Source organism: Rosa rugosa, chromosome 2 (genome assembly GCF_958449725.1).
Source record: "Rosa rugosa chromosome 2, drRosRugo1.1, whole genome shotgun sequence".
Lineage (NCBI taxonomy): Eukaryota > Viridiplantae > Streptophyta > Magnoliopsida > Rosales > Rosaceae > Rosa > Rosa rugosa.
In genome coordinates this window covers 2414956-2433560 of record NC_084821.1, presented here as the reverse complement: position 1 = coordinate 2433560, position 18605 = coordinate 2414956, and the positions used below count along the sequence as shown (strand labels likewise).

The following is an 18605-nucleotide window of genomic DNA, read 5'->3' as shown; positions in this document are numbered from 1 at the left end:
TTAGTTGGGTTTTCTCTTCAACTAAGGGAGTTTTTGATCAAATTTTGCATTTGATCTTCAAGTTGAGTATGATCAGATCATAATGATATATATAGGCTAGAATTAAGCACTAAGATAAGTGAGTGACTAATATTGTAATGCAAGTGGCTAATCCACTAGTTAGGTTAAATGATTAAAAGGAAGAGTAAAATTAAAAGAGTAGTAAAAGAAAGAAAACATAAAGCAGCTTTGCCAATTATATATATATATATATATATATATATATATATATATATAGATACACATTTACCTAATTGATAAGTAAAGAACTTTAGTGCTTTCTTAAGGTAAAAAGAAAATATCAATAATTAGTACTAAAATGACATGCATCATAAAAATAATATGGATGAGAGTCTTGAGCTTAATAACAAAGTAAGACATTTCGAATATAACTAATAATATAGTACTCTATAGTTGACACTAATTTTCGGGTTATTACAGTCTACCTACCTTAAAAAAAAATTCGTCCTCGAATTTTTACGTACCTTGTTCTATGAACAAATGTGGATGTTTCTTCCTCATTTCTGATTCTAACTCCCACGAAGCCTCGTTTTCATCGTGTCGATTCCATTGTATCTTCACTAGTGGGATTTCCTTAGTACGGAGTTTCCGTACTTCTCGACTCAAGATGCGAACCGGTGCCTCCTCATATGTGACATCTTCTGAGAGTTCTATGGTACTATGGTCGATGACATGGGAATTGTCTGGTTTGTATTCCCGTAGCATAGATACATGAAAAACGTTGTGCACGTTGGATAAGTTTTGGGGTAGATCTAGTCGGTAAGCTAAATCACCAACCTTCTCAATGATCTCGAAAGGTCCAATAAACCGTGGTGACAACTTGGCAATCTTTTTCCCGAAACGAATAACTCCTCTCATTGGTGAGACTTTCAGCAAGACACGATCTCCATCCTGAAATTCTACCCTCCTCCTATGTCGATCCGCATAACTCTTCTGGCGACTTTGTGCAGTTTTCAAACGTTCCTTAATTAAAGTGATAACCTCTGCAGATTGCTTAATTATATCAGGTCCGGGAAGAATGGCTTCTCCAACTTCCGCCCAACATATTGGAGTACGACACGGTCTTCCATAGAGAGCTTCAAAAGGTGCCATCCCTATGCTTGAGTGATAGCTATTGTTGTAAGCAAACTCAATCAAATATAAGTGATCCTCCCAACTCCCTCCAAAATCCAAAATGCATGATCTAAGCATATCTTCTATTACTTGATTGACTCTCTCAGTTTGTCCGTCAGTTTGAGGGTGGAACGCGGTGCTCATGTTTAACTTCGTCTTCATTGCCGTTTGTAGGCTGACCCAAAATCTTGATGTGAACCGGGCATCACGATCAGACACTATTGAAACAGGAACTCCATGTAGTCGCACAACCTCTCTCAAGTATAGTTTACTTAAGACATCAATGGAATCTGTTATTTTTATTGGTAGGAAATGTGCAGACTTCGTAAGGCGATCAACAATGACCCAAATTGCATCGTTGGCCTTTTGTGTCCTTGGTAACCCTGTGACGAAGTCCATCGTGATGTGTTCCCACTTCCATTCAGGAATCTTGAGAGGTTGTAATAATCCTCCCTTTCGCAAGTGCTCCGCTTTCACCATTTGACATGTAAGGCACCTAGAGACATATGCGGCAATGTCTCTCTTCATGTTGTTCCACCAATAATTTTTCTTCAGATCTTTATACATCTTCATTCCTCCTGGGTGGATTGTAAATTTTGAACGATGTGCCTCCTGCATTATATCCTCTTTTAATGTTGCAATATTTGGCACGCAAAGCCTCCCCCTAAATTGCATTCCTCTTCCTGTGTGAGTGCTCCAATCTTCAGGGTGCTTCTCCTTCATTGCTTGAACATGTTTCACGAGATCTTCATCTTTTCCTTGTGCTTGGATGATTTGACTAATTATAGTGGGTTGCACCACTAAATTCCCTATAAAAACTCCATGCATGTTCACTGAAGGAGTAAGATTGCATTCGATTAGAATTCCCAGCATGCTCCAATGATCTCTTATAATTGAGGCAAGGTGACATTGAGGTTTTCTACTCAAAGCGTCAGCCACCACATTTGCTTTCCCTGGGTGGTATTGCAGTGTGAAGTCATAGTCCTTGATAAGCTCCATCCATCTTCGTTGTCGCATGTTTAAATCCTTCTGGGAGAAAATGTACTTGAGACTTTTGTGGTCGGAGAATAGATCGAATCGTTCTCCATACAAATAATGCCTCCAAATTTTCAAAGCAAAAACTACAGCTGCTAGTTCAAGATCGTGGGTTGGATAGTTCTTCTCATGCACCTTCAATTGTCGAGATGCGTATGCTACCACCTTCCCACTTTGCATGAGTACACAACCGAGCCCTTGATGTGATGCATCAGTATATATGATGAAAGGAACTCCACTTTCGGGGATGGTGAGGATGGGTGCTGTTGTCAACCTTTCCTTCAGCTTTTGGAATGCTCGTTCACAATTGTCATCCCAAATGTACTTCACATTCTTTCGAGTCAACCTCGTCATTGGGAGAGCAAGTTTTGAAAACCCTTCTATGAACCTTCGGTAATATCCAGCAAGGCCAAGAAAGCTTCGTACTTCAGTTGGAGTGGTAGGAGCTTCCCATTCTAACACAGGTTCAATCTTTGCAGGGTCCATTGCTATCCCCAGTTGAGAGACTACGTGGCCTAAGAACTTCACTTGGTGTTGCCAGAAATCACACTTCTCAAGTTTCGCACATAACTTGTGTTCCCTAAGCACTTGTAAGGTAGTCTCCAAGTGTTGTGTGTGATCCGCTTCACTTTTTGAATAAATCAAAATATCATCGATGAAGACGATGATGAATTTATCCAGAAATGGACTGAACACTCGGTTCATCAAATCCATGAATATGGCTGGTGCATTGGTTAATCCAAAGGACATCACCAACCACTCATATTGTCCATACCGTGTGTTAAATGCGGTTTTATGGATATCATCCTTCTTGACCAGAAGTTGATGGTACCCAGAGCGCAAGTCAATCTTTGAAAATATTCGAGCTCCCCGTAGTTGATCAAACAAATCATCGATTCGCGGCAATGGATACTTATTTTTGATAGTCACCTTGTTTAGTTGCCGATAGTCGATGCATAGTCGAAGAGATCCGTCTTTCTTCTTCACGAACAAAACAGGTGCTCCCCAGCTAGAAGCGCTAGCCCGGATAAATCCGAGATCAAGCAATCCTTTGATTTGCGTTTGTAACTCCTTCAATTCTTTTGGTGCCATTCTATAGGGAGTAACAGAAATTGGTCTGGCTTCAGGTATAAGGTCAATGCTGAATTCAATTTCTCGACTTGGAGGTAAATGAGTGATTTCTTGAAAAACGTCTTTGAAAGAGTTCACCACAGGGATTTGGTCTATTAAAGTTTTTGAACTCTTTAATTCGACATTGGCAAGAAGTTTGGAAGGTATGAAATTTTTGGGCAAGTCACACTGAATTTTTCTAATGGGTTGACCAGGAATACAGAAGGTGATGGTTTTCTCACGACAGCCTATGAGGGCATGATATTTGCTTAACCAATCAAATCCTAGAATTATGTCAAATCGCCTCAAGTTTATGACTATGAGGTCCATGGGAAATTCTGTATCTAGAACATGTATAGGACATGATTTGCATACTTTGGTTAAGGTGGTAGATTTTTCTAATGGTGTTGAGACTGTTAAAATTTCATCATGCTCAGTTGGTGTCAATCCCAAAGTTGTGACAAATGCAGCAGATATAAGCGAATCGGATGCACCAGTGTCAAATAGTATATGAGCATGAGTACTATATGCTATCAGCGTACCTTCCATCACGATGTTCTCACAAGCTATGGCATTTAGCTGGACAGGACGAGGTGGTGGGTTATTGTTTCGCCTCGGTGCATTGCACTGGTTTGAGAAATGTCCCACCTTTCCACAATTGAAACAAGATCCTGGAATGCGACGTGGCTTTGGACAAGCATTAGCCATGTGTCCCGTTTCCCCACAGTTGAAACACCGATTTGGCCCTCTTGCCACCTCCTTTCCTTTTTCAGTTGATGAGTCTCTCCCTTTCTGCTTCTTCCATGGTTGTCCGCTTCTCTGATTAGACATTGGATGACTTCTTTTTCCTCGGAAACCATTCTCTCGCTCTTTCTCCATGCGGTACTTTTGATTCTCTTCTTCTTGAGTTAAGGCTTTGTCTACAGCTTCTTCGTACGTGATTCCACGCTGAGTGACCATTCTTCGAATATTGGAGTTCAGTCCTCCAATGAATCGTCTTGCCTTTTTGTCATCGGTATCTACCATGTGTGGAGCAAAACGAGAAAGTTTAGTGAACTTAGTCTCATACTCAATCACAGTCATCTTTCCTTGGGTAAGTTGAATAAACTCTAATTCTTTCTTGTCTTTCTCAACTTGTGGAAAATATTTTTCCAGAAATTTCTCTTTGAAGACAGCCCATTCCATGAGTTCCATTGCTGCAGGAAGTGTGACACGTTTGACCGTGTCCCACCAGAAACGAGCATCTCCTTCTAACAGACAAGTAGCCACTCTTCGTAGCTCTACTTGGGTACAGTCCATCATTTCAAAGTGGATTTCCAGATTGTAAATCCACTCTTCAGCCTCGTGAGGTTTCCCTCCAGTAAATTTCGTTGCCCCTAGACTCTTTATGTATGTTACTAGCCGTCCTAGCCTCCCACCGACTTGATTTGCCTCCATCCTTCTTGCGAAGGCTTCGACAAAATTGTCTGCATCGACAGGTGGATCTCTTCTATTGGCCATAGTCCTAATTTAAAGAAAATGATCTATATGGTTATAATCCAAACCAAAATATTCTTAAATATTTTATTATAAACATAAATTATAGTAAAACTAATTACACAATGGTTAGAAAAGGCTTTTAAGAGCTATTTTCTAACATCAACTTGATTACAAGCATTATTGAAACACAACGATCTTTTCATGAAATGAAAATACAAACAACAAATTTCTAGGGTCTCCCCTTATTTTAAGAACTACCCTTCTCCAGGACCACATTAGGACTAGAGGTATCTGTTTCCTCCATTCCGTCATTTAAACCAGGAGTAGGCATAAAACCAAAAGGAATAGACACATGGGGGCGAACACTCATGTATGGCTTTGATCTAATATGTGTATGAACATGAGAAGATGATGGTGCAACAACATCTTTGACATGTTTAACACTAGGAGATTCTACTGACTCTTCAGATTGAGCTACTTGTTGGTAATTGGGTGGTCCCCAATCTTTCGTCCTAAGCATCCCATTTGCAATGGCCTCATCATGTAGAATCATCATGTTTTCGGGATTACTTAAAATCCATCTAGCTTCCATGTATAGATTAATTCCTTCATTAACATATAAAGTTGCCATGTAGTACTTATCATCAAGGTTAATGCCAGGGTTGTCTTGGGAGATGTCAATACACATGTTATATGCTAGTTGCCTAGACTTGGCATGTAGTTCCGAATACTCATTCCCATATTGGACATCACTTCGCAAAGCTTCTACGTATCGATAATCCATACTGTTAAGTGATCATTGATAAATAGATACATAAGTAACAAAATTCAAACTAAACGATAATCCATACTGTTAAGTGATCATTGATAAATAGATACATAAGTAACAAAATTCAAACTAAAATATTAATGATATTAATATGATTAAAACTTCAAGATGCAAAGACTATATATAAATAAGAATTTATACACAACTTGAACAATACACATATAAATATAACCCTCCCCGTTCTTGTTAAGTTTTACAAAAATAAAGGTTTTTTTTTTTTTTTTTCAAAACTTAAGAGAACGAAAGCTCTGATACCAATCTGTCACACCCCAAACCCGAGACCAATATTATACTGAAATATGGTACCCGAATTTGTGATGTGGGTTATTACAAATAAAACTTCCTCAAAGGATAGATTAAAGTAAAAGAATTTGCAAATAAGTCTGAATAATACTTTTATTAGAAATTGAAATTATTATTTTTACAATACTAAAGCTGAACAAAATATATTACATTATTTCTTTTGAGAAAGCAGTAGAAAATAAAACATTCATTTATTTAGAGAAACGCCCCATTTTCCCCAAGCGTCTAATCGCTACCTGAAAACAAGAAGGTGTAGCATCATGAGCAACACAAGCCCAGTAAGTACACAACATACATTCTTATATTAATGTGTCTTATAGGAAATCAAAGTGAATAACCAAGTAAAAATGTACCGGGAACCATTTATATGTTCATACGAATTCTTAAATATGTATATGTATACACACAATACACACACACATATATACAAATATATTCATCCGTGTGAATGGTTTATAATAAATCATATAGTCACATCTCCTTATTGAACCAACAATATATTGCAGCATTAATACGTGAAGTAACCTCAAAGAAATGCATGCTCAATTCTCTTTTTCACTTAGCATCGTAACATATTAATAATATATCGCAGACATATATTTGATTGAAATAATATAAGTACACTTCTCTTCTTAGTGAATTTTCGGATTAACTGGTAACGAATCATAAATCCACGTACTAGGGTCCAACGTACTATACCCAAAGTACGGGTAAGCCGCAGCATACTAGGGTCCAACGTACTATACCCAAAGTATGTATACCCAAGGTCGGCTACTTCCTTCCTATGAGTATAATAGTGCACTATCTGTAGGGACTAGGGCCCAGGCTAACTCCTCATAACACCAAAACACATTTACCAGTAATTCACTTAAGTACGGGGTAATACTAATCACCCGGCTTCACAATTGTACTTTTCAAACATAATCAAATCCTCAAAATACAATCTTTATGAATTATAGATCGTAATATATATGTATATGTACACACACATATATATAGAGACATATACTTAGGAATAATTTCATATGAAAACATATGTAACATAATTGTATAACACAAATAAGTAAATTCACTAGTAAACAACATAATAAAATAAATAAGCTTATACATAATTGAAATCAAGTAAAATATTAAAGCACAAGCATTAAATGAGTAAATATACACAATTAATAAGCTTGTAAATAACTGAAATAAAGTAAAATAATAAAGTACAAGCATTAAATAAGTAAATATACAGAATTTAACAAAATTATATTATAGTTAGTATTTCAGTTCTTATGTCCAAATCCATTGAAGTTCATCAAACTTCAAAATGTGTTATGATGTCCATCACAAGTCCGAATTAGTCAAATGAGTACACCATGTCAAAGGGTTTTTCACAAGGAATTCAATGGAATAAGTCATGTAGTCCAGATCAGAGGGATATAGTCCAGAAATGGTGAAGAACCATAACAGTGCAGAAACCGATATTTTTGTTACTGACCTTTGGTGTTTAAGTCTTTACGTTCTGTGTATTTTACCATTAATTCTCAAACTCTCCAGATCACAAGTAGAGGTCCTAAGCTTCAAATTGATATAAAGTTTGTAGAAAACGGATAAGAAATGAGGGAGATATGAATTTTTGAAGTTGTGATGGCTGTATGAGATTTCCAGCGAGTTTAAAAGTTGAAAACTTTGATTAGCCATAACTTCTTCATTTCTTAACCTTTTTGAGTGATTCAAAAGCCTAAATTAAAGAACTTTTGATGAGGAATTTAATACTGTAATTAGTTTTGACAAAACAGAATTTGTTATATACGAAAATACGAGTTTGCAGCAAAACAGATCCTTTTCCATTTTATCATTGATTATGCAATTTGATAAATCTTAAAGACAAAAGAATATAGGAAGGTATTCATGTACTTACTTAAGGAACTCAGAAGGTCTTGTGATCAAACTTTGGACTTCTTTCACAAAAGGAAACTTCTTAAGGGAAATAGGATGAAGGATTTGTGTGAGGAACTTTTAGTTGGGTTTTCTCTTCAACTAAGGGAGTTTTTGATCAAATTTTGCATTTGATCTTCAAGTTGAGTATGATCAGATCATAATGATATATATAGGCTAGAATTAAGCACTAAGATAAGTGAGTGACTAATATTGTAATGCAAGTGGCTAATCCACTAGTTAGGTTAAATGATTAAAAGGAAGAGTAAAATTAAAAGAGTAGTAAAAGAAAGAAAACATAAAGCAGCTTTGCCAATTATATATATATATATATATATATATATATATATATATATATAGATACACATTTACCTAATTGATAAGTAAAGAACTTTAGTGCTTTCTTAAGGTAAAAAGAAAATATCAATAATTAGTACTAAAATGACATGCATCATAAAAATAATATGGATGAGAGTCTTGAGCTTAATAACAAAGTAAGACATTTCGAATATAACTAATAATATAGTACTCTATAGTTGACACTAATTTTCGGGTTATTACATCAGCATTGGAAGGTATATCGACACTGTCACCATGTGATTTGCCCCCTCTACCATCATTAGTGGCTTTGTCGCATGTTCGAACATTGTGGCCCGGTTGGTGACACTTACCACATTTAATAGCGCCTTTGGTCTGCCCTGCTTTGCCATCATCAATAACAGTGGGGGGATTTGTTCGAGTACCTTTTGATATGCAAATGTTAGGATCCTTGACAACATTCTCGTGAAGTTCGTCCAGACTGTTATGTGCAGTATCCTCTTGCTCTTCATGAACTGGATATCTCCTCGCCCTAATAGACATACGCCTCATGGATTCAATTGTTTCATAGTAAGCGTCGTCGGAAAATGACGCCCTGAAACAAGTCTGCGTACATTCTGCCATCATCTCACCGTACCTTGCCAGGCGAAGTGAATTGTCGGAAATCACTCCATTACTAGGTCGGGTTTCTTCATTGATAGTCGTCGCATCTTTAGTCCACCTCTTTGTCACCAAAGACTCAGGAAACACCGTTATCTGCTTCACTTTCATCACAGTAAATATATGGCAGCAAGGAATTCCATCAGCCTCAAACAACTTGCACGTGCAACTGAGCGTGGGGACACTATTGTTGTTGCGATATGTAACGTTCCACTTCCTATGCTGTTTTACCGTATTGTGTAAGAGTGACCACTGACGATCCCAAATCAGGAAAATGAAATTCATCGTCCACGATAAACCGGGATTCAAACCGAATTTGATCCTGTAACAACAGGAAAATGTCATGTGTAAATTTCTTCTCAAGTTGCTCTTGCAATAAACTCATGTGGTCGCCAATAACCGGACTTGCGTTGACAGAAACAAAATCATCAAACAACACCCTTTCCCTTATTCGATTCATTGTCTTATCCAACCGAGGCAACACCTCATAAAGCCTCATGTATTTACCCAATCCGGTCTTCATATTACGATGCATTTGTTCGCATCTCTGTGTGGAACGAACACCAGCAAAGAAATCTTCCTTGAAGAAAGCCTCAGCCCATCGCTCTCGCTTGTTGTACATGCCAATAACCCAAGGGTTGTCATGTAGACCAGCCATGGCAACCACGTAGTTCCAATAAGATTCCCACTCAGTAACGGACAGCCCAGAGTATATCAAATGCATGAAGTCCCTTTGAACATTGACGTGATGAATCTTACCAATAACATTCTTAGAAATGTGCCACCCACAAAGTCGATATCTAGCATCCGGTATAAGCTCCACAACCGCATTTCGCATAGCGTCATCCTGGTCGGTAATGACAGATATTGGTTTATTTCCGCCCATAGAGTCAATGAAGGTTGATAACACCCATTTGTAAGTTTCTTCGGTCTCATCGACCAATAAAGCACAACCAAACGGAACAGTCGCCCGGTGATTATTAACTCCCACAAAAACGACCAAAGGCTTCCCATAGATATTTGTCTTGCAAGTACTATCCATTATCAAAATGTCGCCAAAGTTGTTGTAGTCAACAAGACACTTTGAGTCTCTCCAAAACAGATTTGCAAGTAGCCCTTCTTGATCAACACAAAAATAACAGTAAAAATGGGGATCACGGGACGCTTTCAGATTCATGAAGCTGATGGTAGCTTGAGCGTCACCATCAACCAGTATTTCTCTCCTTTCTGAATCTTGTTAGTTGTACAAATCTTTTATTATGAATCCGACATACTCATATCCCCCGGCTTGGTGAACTAACAATTCGTAAGCGCGGCAAGTAGGAACGGAAACTTTTTCAATGAGCTAACTTGTGCAGACGCGTGTTTTCCAACCATCCTGTTTGACCTAAGAAAATGAACCATTTCCTTTTGAACCAGAGCATGGTTGTGGTCGGTATCAAACTGCGACACGTAGAAAGAACCAGTTTTATTGCAACGCAATACAGTTAGGCGGGCTGGACAACCGCATCTAGTCACCATCCTCTTAATTCCAGGTTGTTCTTTATTTTTGCCTTGAGAGGAGACACTACCAACCACTTTTGTACGCTTCTTTGGGTTTTGAACCTTACGCCAGCCCTCCTTAGAACAACAGAGCGATCTTCTAAATATTTGACCACCACGGTCCTTATCGGATTTGCTCTTCCTTACGGAAAACCCCTTGGCGATTGAGTGGTATGCATAAAATCTCTCAACGTCCTCAACTGAACGAAAAAATATTCCATTCATGTCTGAAAATTGTAGGTCTTCATACTTCTTCCCCTTGTAACGTAAACAGTTTGTGGACTCATCCAAGCCAAATGTGAAGGTCTCCCCTCTTGATTCATCACTGAAAAACCCACCCTCCTCATTAGAAAAGCCCCCAGAATTATGGTATTGTTCCTCACTGAAGCGCAAACCATGCTGGTCCGTGTCGCTGTCCATTTACGAGACAAACCTGTTATTTGAATGGATGAATTACTGTCATGTTACATAATAAGAATAATAATGCGTTAAACTTATTGAAACATTTTTTACACAACACCAAAGCCGAATATGACAAAATGATTTATTATTTTTAATTCCTGATATCTACCCTAAAGCGTTATAACATCAACCATTGACCTGACATGAACACAATCATAGAAATACCTGTTATGGAAGGAAGCGCGCTTTATGAGGAAAACGGACGTGAAATTGGTAGGTGTTTGTTTCGCAGCAGGTGATTCAAATTCTTCTTTTCATTCAGTTAGAGCTTAAGCAAGTTGACAAATAAAAATAAGAGAGCACAATAAGTACCACGTAATCAGAATGACCACCAATTCAGGTAAAACTCATCCTACAATACTACTTAAGTAGATGAAATGAAATGAGATGAAAATAAAACACTGCTAATATGACATCATTAATAGCATAACAATACCAACTGCCATATCCTAACTTTTAGATATACAATTATTTTCGTTTTCAAGTAAAATAACACTCAAAAGAACCAGATAGGTCACCCTGAGATACTTAAAGCTCACAGCAAAAATTTATAACCTACTTAAACCTTCAGTACGACTTATTAACATAAATAAGGTGATCAAGTGTATTGAGTCGGCCTTGTGTGATAGTTCAGTTAAGAAGCACCACAATAGCAATTTAAATAAATGAAATGATTTGTATCTTCAATAACAAATTAATTTAGCAGTGTCTCTCTTTTGTCCAAACATAGGCTCAATGACTCATTTATAAACAAAGTGGTTCAGATCTAAAATCAGAGCAAAATATAAAATAACATACATACTAGAGTGCTTGCATGTTATTGCTTTGTAAAGATATTACTACAGTTCTAATACATAGGAAAGACTGTTATCTTCCGCAGCTAAACCATACTACTTAACTTCCAACTTCCAATGTTAAACTATTTTCATCCGCAAAGTATTGAGCCCCACGGAATTCCTATTTATAGCAATGCAACTACTATGTCTAAACCCAGTTGCACAATACATATAAGCTGAATATGGAACTGCTAAACAGGCCATTTGAAGTTTCAAATCAAAGTGCAACTTCCAAAACATTTTCTGTGCTGAATAGGCAACTGCCGAACAGACCAGTTGAAGTTCCGTATCAAAATGAAACTTCCATGACTAACTATAAGCTGAATAGGCAACTGCTCAAAGATAATTTCAGAGTAGAAATGCAATGTGCCGAAAAGTAACAGCTGAGACTTCCCTCCAGAGCATATCACAAACGTGGTGATAGTGCCAACAGATATGTTTAAACCATAAATTGTGCAACTCGGTTCTGAGCACTACCTTTAATCCTGCTGGTATCCATGCTTTCCTCTTTGCTCCCACTGAAACAGAAAGGTTTGCACTTAGAATTGAGAACACAATCCAATAATTCATGATTATATATAAACTGAAAACAAGGGTCATACTGTACTAAACGAAACAGTTAAACATTAAAGGTAATCACCAAGTAGTAAACTGCAATAATAGAGAAACGTATACTAGAGCTATTAATTACTCCTACCACACTAACCCAACAGTAACTGCGAAGAAGATGGTTGAGGTTAGCTATTGAGTCAAGCTGGAGAGTCTGGTATGTTAGGAAATTAATCAAACCGTTAATAGAAGCTTTGTCATCCTTACATTGGAGGAGTAACATTATGAATCAATTTCCCAACATTGAAAACCAAAAATGACAGCTGTGTTCAAGAAGAAGTTGGCAACCTTAGATAGTTTTTACTGACATAGAATTACTAGTAGTTTTATGAAATATCATTTCATTTAATTTAATTTTCAGCTTATGGGGTTTGCAAGCACAAAAAACACTTAATAATAACCATGTAAACTAAATTCAGAGATTGCATACTGGAGGAGTTGCTAATGACCCATGACATCAAGTAACATACATGATTGACATGACCTTTTGGTCTAATTAAGAAATCAATCTAACTCAAATCCTAATTTATTGATTATTGCTATTGTTGCTACTGCAATCACTACTACTCTGTATATTATCATTACCATTTCTACTGCTACAAATAGTAATTATACATAATCAGACACAGTCCTGATCACCTGGTCAGCAATTGACCAGGGATCATTTGCTCAATCACCGTCCGATTGAAATCGGACGGTTCACAACTCTCTTCTCCTCTCTCATCACTTAGCTGTGAACCGTCCGATTTCAATCGGACGGTGATTGAGCAAAAATTCCATGGTCAGCAGCTGACCATTGGAACGGGATTGTAATCAGACAAGCAAAAGCAATATTGCTACCCATGACTATTAGACTTATTTTTGTCATCACTTCCACCCTCTAGAGGTGTTACACAACCTAACAGATACTCATAAAAAAACCCTTGTCATAATATAAAAACCCGGTATAAACCTGTGGAAAGAGGCAATGTGAATGTTGCTGCATGCTCTCAAGCTAAAGCTACTGAACTATTCTCTCTTTTATCCATGTAAGAAATCTGGTATCACAGATAGGAATTAAATGGAAAATGTAAACGAAAAACATGCAAGGAACAAATATTAGTCATATTTAGAATGTGACGTAGGAGTTACATATTTTCTGACAGAATGAATATCTAAAATATGGATTGACAATAATGCAGAAGGCAAGAATGAATTTTGAATGATTTGTGGGAATAAGTTTACCACAATGCAGTTATGTAAGCTAACTCAGGGAATAGTTACCTGTTGTCTCTATTTACGGAAATTCAAACAGCTTTTGATTACCCCGCACTCCCACCCAACTGAAATTCAAACAGGTTTTGTTAGTAACATCAGGTTATAGATTGACGGTATTGGTTTTGCATGCAGGACAATCTTTGGGGACCATGCAACAGCGAAATGGCACATCTTTTTTTGTATAAGAGTCATTGGGGTGTTTTTAGATCAGGAAAGGTCTTACCATCTATGATTATGAAGCACTTCTGATTTCTGATACAATATTCGACCAAGGTCTTGCCATATCGTAGATCATCTGATAGTGGTAGCAGCCCATCTGCTATCCTACAAGAGGATGACAAAATGATTTCAAGTCTACCATAAGCATATAACCATGACAAGCCAAAGGAGGCATAGATTCAAACAAATGATAAAAGTGTTCGTACAGATAACATGACTCAGAACTCATTATCTGAACATTCTTTCTACCGCAGTAAAGGATAAATGCATGAATCAACCAGGGGCAGATCCAGTATTACAAGCTCGATGGGGGTTGAACTTCTTAACAAAGGGGGAAAAAATTATCCCTTCGGATTCGGATCATGATTTCACATTTTAGTGTAACACCTAATTAACTTATATTAGATATATGAGAGCAATGCCAATACAATTATAATTCACACACATGCAGGCTGAAGCAATACACATACACCCCAAAAAAATGTACAGCTAACATAATGACCTAGGAAAGTACTAATGATAGATAGTAATTAGTAAATGCTGATCCTTCATTTGTATCAAAATAGGAAGATTTAATGACCTTGCTTTTTTCCTTGTTTTTTTTCAAGCTTTCATTTGTGGAATTGTGGCCATCTGCTTCTCAATAATAACTTTTATAGTGAGCAGTTGCTGGGTTTTATAAAAGCTTAGAAGTTATAACATCTTTACTGTAATTTCAATGTTGATTCACACGCACAGTGCCACAAATCTCAGCACACCCTACACACCCAAGAACTGGGTTTTATCAGCTACATACAATTTGAAAACTGAAATGTTGAATTACAAGCACAAAGCCACAAATTGGGTGTGCCCAACCCACAGAAGAGCTGAGTTTTATCAGATACATACAATTTCATAATTTCATTACAATTTCAATTGCAATATCAAATGGGTGTGCCTTTATACCTCTTTAACCTGACTGATTCAATTTCAATTTCAAATGGCCGAGCCGCCCAACTGCCGAATAACTGATCAATTGAAGTAGAAGAATAAGTGAATAATCCGCTAACGATGTGAAGAACAAAAGATCAAAAAGTCAGAAAAATAAAATAAAAAATAGAGCTTTCACATTACGAATAAGAAGAGAAGAAGAGCAGGAGAAGAAGACGGAGAGGGAGAGAGATACCTGGAGCTCGGTGACCGAGAGGAGGACTGGAGGAGGAGAAGAAGTGAACAGAGTCAGAATCGCCGCTGTGCTAGGTAGCCTGGGTTGGTGTCTTCGGTTTCGCGGGTTATTTTTGGTGAACAAAAAGAAAAGATAAAGTTATGACCTAGTTTATTTTTGGGCCCAAAAATGTTGGTGAGCCTTCAGCCCAACCGAGTTACTACTTGGATCAGCCCCTATAATCATCTTGGAGTATATGTATTTTTTGTTTTTTGTTTTTTGTTTTTTGTTTTTTGTTTTTTGTTTTTTGTTTTTTGTTTTTTGTTTTTTGTTTTTTGTTTTTTGTTTTTTGTTTTTTGTTTTTTGTTTTTTGTTTTTTGTTTTTTGTTTTTTGTTTTTTGTTTTTTTTGTTTTTTTTTTTTTTTTTTTTTTTTGAGAAGTACATGTCTTTAAATTAATAAAAAACGCAGAGTTTAAGTACTCTCTTTCCTTAAAAGAGGTAAGTACTTTCGATCCACTAGGTCAACCGAATGAGGTGTAATACCGCAATATGTATCAACTCCACGCTTGAAAATGAATATTATAAATTTCGCTTGACAACCTTCGAAGGGGAAGGTCGTCATCGGATCGTGCACTTGAGAATCCTTACGTCACATGTCCCAAGTACAATATTTTAGGATTCAAAAAATTTAGGAAAATCTGTCATCGATAGTATGTCCATCGGCTAGGTCAAACGACTAGGGCTTAATAACCCTATTTTTTATCTATACAACCTTCAAAGGGCAAGGTCGTCATCGGATGGTGTACTTGAGAATCCTTCCATCACATGTCCCAAGTACAATATTTTAGGATTCCAGTCAAAAATTTAGGAAAATCCGTCATCGATAGTACGTCCATCGGCCAGGTCAAACGACTAGGGCTTAATAACCCTATTTTTTATCCATACAACCTTCAAAGGGCAAGGTCGTCATCGGATCGTGCACTTGAGAATCCTTCTGTCACATGTCCCAAGTACAATATTTTAGGATTCCAATCAAAAATTTAGGAAAATCAACGATCCGCCGGGTTAACGGAGCGGGTTTGGATCGATTTTTTTTTTTAAGTAAACGGATTTGGAAAATCGAAATTAACAAAAATGCTAAGTCGATTTCAAAAATACCCTAAAACCCAACATCCAAATCGACTTCCTTAGAAAACCCTAATTCCCAAATTGACTTCGCTATACAGTTGTAATACCAAATTCGACTTCAATATGTACAGCCTAACTCAAAATAAATGTGAGACCCTGCCTTCGATCAATGGCGGAAGTTGTTAATTGAGAGAGAGAGACACCGACAGAGATATGTGTTGTAATAGATGGTGGTGCTGAGAGTGTAACTTTGTCGGGCGGATGAGAGTGCAATGGAGATGATCGATATGTGGGTGTTTCTTCTTGATGAGAGTGTTTCTTCTTGAATGTGCTAGGTGAGAATCAACGATGCTTGCTCGGGTGAGAGGCGCCAGAAGAGGAGACTAGTATTTTTTAAATTTTTCACGGGATACCAAACTACATAAGGTGGGGTTTTTTTTTTTTTTTTTTTTTTTGGAGAATGAACTGCATAGAGTCATTAGAGTGGTTTCGATTGTTTGGATAAAAAAAGGTTAATTTTTCTGTTTTGTTATTTTTATTTTTTCAGGGAAAATACATAGAGTCATTAAATTAATATGTTGACTGTGTGTTGACGATAGGGAAAATACATAAGTTTAAAAAATTATGTCTGATTAACTTAGATTGTCTGATCAGTGTCATGTGATTCAATTTCGCTAGTAGTATTTTGTCGAGTTTGAATTTTTTTTTTTTTTTTGGCACTAATTCATTGAATGCCAACTAATATTCTCTAACATGAAGATTGGCTATATGCCTATATGGAATTTAGTACACCTCTAAATAACAAAAAGGATGACGATATATAATTTCGAAAAAGACTGCAAACACCAACCATTACATGTGAAACATATATTATTTTAGGGGTTAGGTCCAAAAATCATTTCATTTTGCCACTGTTAGGAGTTCGATCCGCTAGGTCAACCGAATGAGGCGTAATACCGCAATATGTATCAATTTCATGCTAGAAAATGAATATTAGAATATTTCACTGCAAACTTCAAAGGGAAAAGGCGTCATCGTATCTTACACTTGACAATCTTTCCGTCATATGTGCCAAGTACATTATTTTAGGTTTTGGATCCAAAATTCGGAAAAATCCGTCATCTATAGGATGTCGATCGGCTCGGTCAAACGACTAAGGCTTGATAACCCTATTTTTTGTCTCTACAACCTTCCGAGGGCAAAGCCGTCATCAGATAGTGCACTTGATAATTCTTCCGTCAGATGTCCCAAGTACATTATTTTAGGCTTTGGATCCGAAATTCAGAAAAATCTGTCATCGATAGGATGTCGATTGGCTCGGTCAAACGACTAAGGCCTAATAATTCTATTTTTTGTATATACAACCTTCCAAGAGCAAGGCCGTCATCGGATCATACACTTGAGAATCATTCCATCTGATGTGCCAAACACATTATTTTAGGCTTTGGATCCAAAATTCGGAAAAATCAGTCATCATTAGGATGTCGATCGGCTCGGTCAAACGACAAAGGCCTAATAACTATTTTTTCCATATACAACCTTCCAAGGGCAAGGTCGTCATCGGATCATACACTTGAGAATCCTTCCGTCTGATGTGCCAAGAACATTATTTTAGGCTTTTGATCCAAAATTCGGAAAAATCAGTCATCGTTAGGATGTCGATCGGCTTGTCAAACTACTAAGGCTTAAAAATCCTATTTTTTTTCTATACTACCTTCTAAGGGCAAGGCCGTCATCGGTTAGTACACTTGAGAATCCTTCCGTCTGATGTGTCAAGTACATTATTTTAGGCCTTGGATCCAAAATTCGAAAAAATCAGTCATTGTTAGGATGTCGATCGGCTAGGTCAAACAACTAAGGCTTAATAACCCTATTTTCTTTTCCATAATACCTTCCAAGGACAAGGCCATTATCGGATTGTGCACTTGATAATCCTTCCGTCAGATGTCGCAAGTACTTTATTTTTGGCTTTGGATCCAAATTTTGGAAACATCCGTCATCAATAGGAAGTCGATCGGCTCGGTCAAACGACTAAGGCTTAGTAACCCTATTTTATTTTCCATACAACCTTCCAAGGACAAAGCCGTTATCGGATCGTACACTTGATAATCCTTCCGTCTGATGTCCCAAGTACTTTATTTTTGGCTTTGGATCCAAATTTTGGAAACATCCGTCATCAATAGGAAGTCGATCGGCTCGGTCAAACGACTAAGGCTTAATAACTTCCATTTTTTTTTTCTATACAACGTTCCAAGGGCAAGGTTGTCATCGGATCGTACACTTGAGAATCCTTCCGTCTGATGTGCCAAGTGCATTATTTTAGGCTTTGGATCCAAAATTTAGAAAAATCCGTCATCGAGAGAGTGTCAATCGGTTCGGTTAAACGACTAAGGCTTAATAACCCATTTTTTTTTCTATACAACCTTCCAAGGACAAGGTCGTTATCGGATCGTGCACTTGATAATCCTTCCGTCAGATGTCCCAAGTACTTTATTTTTGCCTTTGGATCCAAATTTTGGAAACATCCGTCATCAATAGGAAGTCGATCGGCTCGGTCAAACAACTAAGGCTTAATAA

General features: G+C 37.2%; 2 protein-coding genes across 4 annotated transcripts; both read right to left on the bottom strand.

The window, feature by feature from the left end:
* Nucleotides 1-8856: 8856 nt before the first annotated feature.
* LOC133732818 (protein FAR1-RELATED SEQUENCE 5-like) lies at nt 8857-15032 on the bottom strand. Of its 3 annotated transcripts, XM_062160407.1 has the most exons (8): nt 14921-15032; nt 14701-14762; nt 13760-13860; nt 13543-13601; nt 13232-13316; nt 12148-12188; nt 11000-11102; nt 8857-10805 (listed from the first exon to the last, which is right to left on the bottom strand). In XM_062160407.1, exon 8 carries the CDS (start codon nt 10005-10007, stop codon nt 9048-9050), a length of 960 nt encoding a protein of 319 aa, XP_062016391.1. In that variant the 5' UTR covers nt 10008-10805; nt 11000-11102; nt 12148-12188; nt 13232-13316; nt 13543-13601; nt 13760-13860; nt 14701-14762; nt 14921-15032; the 3' UTR covers nt 8857-9047. The 3 variants fall into 3 exon arrangements, with proteins under 3 accessions (XP_062016391.1, XP_062016390.1, XP_062016392.1); XM_062160406.1 differs by lacking the exon at nt 13232-13316; XM_062160408.1 differs by lacking the exon at nt 13232-13316 and having other exon boundaries at nt 13760-13852.
* Nucleotides 10127-10792, bottom strand: LOC133728145 (putative protein FAR1-RELATED SEQUENCE 10). The gene has a single exon (XM_062155558.1). The coding sequence runs from the start codon at nt 10790-10792 to the stop codon at nt 10127-10129; it is 666 nt and encodes a 221-aa protein (XP_062011542.1).
* Nucleotides 15033-18605: the final 3573 nt, after the last annotated feature.

Bases quoted from the DNA above. Each gene is read 5' to 3' on its own strand.
- LOC133732818 (XM_062160407.1), bottom strand. From the start codon at position 10,007: ATGAATCTGAAAGCGTCCCGTGATCCCCATTTTTACTGTTATTTTTGT.
- LOC133728145 (XM_062155558.1), bottom strand. From the start codon at position 10,792: ATGGACAGCGACACGGACCAGCATGGTTTGCGCTTCAGTGAGGAACAA.